We start from the raw sequence: 4,307 nt of genomic DNA, 5'->3' as shown, positions 1-4,307 counted from the left end.
TCTGCTGGGTAATCAGAACCACGAAGCAGCTAATTTGGACGTGATAGTATAGGTTCAGTGGTCCTCCCGACAGATCAAAGGAGCGTTGACTCTCTTCCGGATTGTGGTGTCTTCGAAGGGGAGACGGTACGTAAGGTTGCAGCTGGTATGATACCAACATTCAAAGGCTTCTTTTTGAAGTTCTTTGTAGAGGACGACTGTATTAGTGGGAGTTATGACGAAGCTCAGTGGCATAGCACATATAGCCACGTCGTTCTTTTAGCGCCCTTAAACCAGGTATTGCGGCCAAGGGTTGTGTGATAGTGTACCAATCTGGACACTGGTCTGGAGGCAACTTACACGAGACCTGCAGGCACAAATACCGCCGAATTCGAAATAGGTCCGACGTGAGCGATTAATCTTGATTCCAATTCGTTTCTGGCTTTTCGGTTGTCCATTTCTATTCTTGAGCAACCTGTCAACATCTTGAACTTCATCTTAACAAGGAAGCTGTGGAATTAAAACAGTTCACAAGGATAACCTCCAGCTCTGGGTGGAGGCGATCCCAACGTGAGCTGGATACTGTTCGAAACATACCAGTGATTCGGGGGGTGGTCCCTAAGCCCACTGCAGTGTAGCAGCTTGGATATCCGTACCGGCACTGAAGGTGCTCGCCTCTTGTCAGTGTCAGCTGAAAAGGATCTCAGAGTTATGGCAATGCTCAGCCTGAAATCATCCACAGATAATTCTCTAAAACTGATATGCGCTTCCAGATTACTTGGAGTTACCAGCCGTTAACTCTCCTAGATGTGATCAATTCCGGAGTATGGTCAACATGCTCCAGTACCACTTATCAAAAAGAAGAGTGGTCTTCTGGAGAGAGCATAGGGATGCGGAACTGAAGGAACTGCCAGTTTTCGAAAGGACGCGCGTGGAAACTGTTCAACGAGACTCAAACTCTTTCCATCGAACTGCAGACGTCGCCGTGGAAATTTAGTACATACCGGTCGAAAATTGAAGGGGAAAATTGGGATGGGATCCAGAGGCTTATCTACCACCACCAAGTGCAAAGGTCATATAGAGGGTCAATTAAAAAACATTCCACTATCAAACCACATTCACTCTGTCGAGTCACGTGGTTCATGGGTGAAACAGGTTTCCCAAGGAGACCTTGATGCTGTTAATAGGATGCTTAAAACGAAAAGTGGTAGAGCCAGATCACCGCAGGTAGCAAAAACTGTTACTGTCGATACAGTGAAGCCTAAATCTGATCCTCCAAGTGCTTAACGCTCGGGGCTGTGCAGCGGTAAGAAAAAGCCAAAGTGGTTAGGGATCTGAACGGGCAGTGATCAACACCAACCAGTCCGGTGAAGTACAGTGAGACGCTTACCTGACTGCATTCCAGAGCTTGTTACAGAAAAAGCGATATCCCTGTACACGTAGGATGTCCAGATTGATGTTTCGTCCTTGTTTGGTGTAAGCACAGAGAGCAAAGCGCAACGCGTCCGTCCCACATTCAGGAATACCTTTTGGGAAGTCTTTGGCCTGAGCCTCACATGCACGCTTCAGTTCTCGAGGATCTAAATTGCCAGTTTCATATTCTTCCGCGCTCCCAACGGCTGTGCAACAACTGGTACACTCAAACTGATTGCGGCAGAAACCACTACCGTATACATGCACACTATCTTGGAGCTTACTTCAGGACAAGACTGTTAACGACTTGGAATATTCTGACATTACCTTGCTCAGATTCCATCTAGATTCCGTAATGAACCTAAACAATCTTGCGCGACTGGGTGGAGGAACCGGTGTAACATGGTCGTGACACGCCAGGTCGTCCATAGATTTATTTGTCCGGTTGGTTCCATGTCCGACCATAGTATTTCTGAAAACTCAGACCGCTTTCTTCCAGCTCAGGCACTTTTGTTCGGACAGAGTTGACCTGCTACTAGTACCGATACTGTGTTTGACAATTCCGTGTGGTTTTCATCGTTGACCATTTCTTCGTCTCTGTCCCTTCCAGGTGGCCGAGGGTCGTCTACGCATCGTGCCTGAGATGCACGTTCGTACTTGGAACAGCTGGTTAACAGATTGTCATGACTGGTGTATTTCTCGGCAGTTATGGTGGGGGCACCGTATTCCGGCTTATCATGTGTCCATTTTCAACTCAGAGACAGGTGCCTACGATATGTTGGACGTGAGTTTCATTGTCAATCACTGGCGCCCCTGTGTTTAACCTCCTCAAATTAAAAGTACTCATTTATTTGTGTTCCAATGTATAGGGTACACTGAACAGTTCGTGGGTTGTTGGTCGCACGGAACAAGAAGCCTTGGAACACGCGTGTCAACAATTCAATTGCCATCCGGATGTGATTCGTCTCACTCAGGACACAGATGTACTGGATACATGGTTCTCCTCACAACTCTTTCCTTTCTCCGTTTTCGGTTGGCCTGATGATACGCCCGACTTGCGCGCCTATTATCCGGGCAATTTATTGGAAACAGGACACGATATCCTATTCTTTTGGGTCGCCCGAATGGTCATGGTCGGATTGCGTTTACTCGGAAAACTCCCTTTCGACACGGTCTACTTGCATGCAATGGTGCGCGATGCTCATGGGAAGAAAATGAGCAAATCGCTTGGCAATGCCATCGATCCAGTGGATGTGATTCACGGAATCAGCTTGGAAGGTGTGTCTCCATGGCATGTTTTTCTGATGCTTATACCAGAGTAACTTCACATCCACTTTTCAGCCGGGCGATATGGTACTAGACGCTTTTCGGTTTAGGATAAAGTTATGGAATTATCCATGAGCTGTTGCTTTTGTTCGGTGACTTTCATTGAACAGTAACACAGCTGACAGCGTACCGACAAATGTGCGTCCCAGACATTGTGTAAAACTGTTGTGGCATCCGTACATCAGTCGCCTCCCAGGATGTTCAGGCAGCAACCCTGGGACTCCAAAACACTGATCCGAAAACACTTCCGTGATGCTTAAATTTGATGTTTTCAGTTTGACAGTTCGCTGTCTACGGATGTTTGAACTTCTTTTGGTTTTCTTCCTGTCCTTTAGCCCTGCAGAAGCAACTTGAAACTGGCAATTTAGATCCTCGAGAACTGAAGCGTGCATGTGAGGCTCAGGCCAAAGACTTCCCAAAAGGTATTCCTGAATGTGGGACGGACGCGTTGCGCTTTGCTCTCTGTGCTTACACCAAACAAGGACGAAACATCAATCTGGACATCCTACGTGTACAGGGATATCGCTTTTTCTGTAACAAGCTCTGGAATGCAGTCAGGTAAGCGTTTCACTGTACTTCACCGGACTGGTTGGTGTTGATCACTGCCCGTTCAGATCCCTAACCACTTTGGCTTTTTCTTACCGCTGCACAGCCCCGAGCGTTAAGCACTTGCAGGACCGGATTTAGGCTTCATTGGTCAGAACGAGCATATTCGTTCGGCGCGGCGCGATGGAGAGTCTTATATCAGTTGCTTCACTTTCCGAACAGGTTGTCTGAAACTGGATTCTTGTGAATAAACGAAGTGATATGACTTGGCTCTACCACTTTTCGTTTGAAGCATCCTACTTACAGCATCAAGGTCTCCTTGGGAAACCTGTTTCACCCATGAACCACGTGACTCGACAGAGTGAATGTGGTTTGATAGTGGGATGTTTTTTAATTGGCCCTCTGTACGACCTTTGCACTTCGTGGTGGTAGAGAAGCCCCTGGATCCCATCCCAAACTTCCCCTTCAATTTTCGACCGGTATGTAGTAAATCTCCACAGCAACTTCTGCAGTTTGATGGAAAGATGTTGAGTCTCCTTAAACAGTTTCCATGCCGACCTTTCGAAAACTGTCAGTTCCTTTAGTTCCGCTTTCCTGTGCTCTCTCCCGAAGGCCACTCTTCCCTTTTTGACACGTGGTACTGGAGCATGTTGACCATATATCGGAAGTGACCACATATAGGAAAGTTAGCGACTGGTAGCTCCAAGTAATGTGGAAGCGCATACCAGTTTTAGAGAATTATTTGTGGATGATTTCAAGCTCAGCATTGCCATAACTCTGAGATCCTTTGCAACTGACAAGAGACGAACACCATCAGTGCCGGTACGCATGCCCAAGCTGCTACACTGCAATGGGCTTAGGGACAACCCCCCGAATCACTGGTATGTTTCGAATAGTATCCAGCTCACGTTGGGGTCGCCTCCATCCAGAGCTCGAGGTCTTCCTTGTGAACTGTTCTATCTCCACAGCTTCCTTGTTAAGATCAAGTTCAAGATGTTGACAGGTTGCTCAAGTATAGAAATGGACAACCGAAAAGCCAGAAA

General features: G+C 47.1%; 2 protein-coding genes across 2 annotated transcripts in view; one reads left to right on the top strand and one right to left on the bottom strand.

The window, feature by feature from the left end:
- Positions 1–4,307, bottom strand: part of T265_13748 (hypothetical protein) — a gene marked incomplete at both ends in the record, with an annotated part of 41,661 nt that overhangs the window by 15,501 nt on the left and 21,853 nt on the right. Inside the window, one exon of the mRNA XM_009170319.1 lies at positions 1,370–1,559. Coding sequence (XP_009168583.1) covers positions 1,370–1,559 — 190 coding nt within the window. The remainder of the gene's footprint in view (positions 1–1,369; positions 1,560–4,307) is intronic.
- T265_13749 (hypothetical protein) lies at positions 2,003–3,274 on the top strand (the record flags this gene model as incomplete). The annotated part of the gene is made up of 3 exons (XM_009170320.1): positions 2,003–2,176; positions 2,262–2,670; positions 3,054–3,274. Coding segments are annotated over 3 exons (771 nt in total), but the record flags the coding sequence as incomplete, so codon positions are not given.

Source organism: Opisthorchis viverrini, assembly GCF_000715545.1.
Source record: "Opisthorchis viverrini unplaced genomic scaffold opera_v5_98, whole genome shotgun sequence".
In the NCBI taxonomy this organism is placed as follows: domain Eukaryota; kingdom Metazoa; phylum Platyhelminthes; class Trematoda; order Opisthorchiida; family Opisthorchiidae; genus Opisthorchis; species Opisthorchis viverrini.
This window is presented reverse-complemented; position numbering and strand designations above follow the sequence as displayed.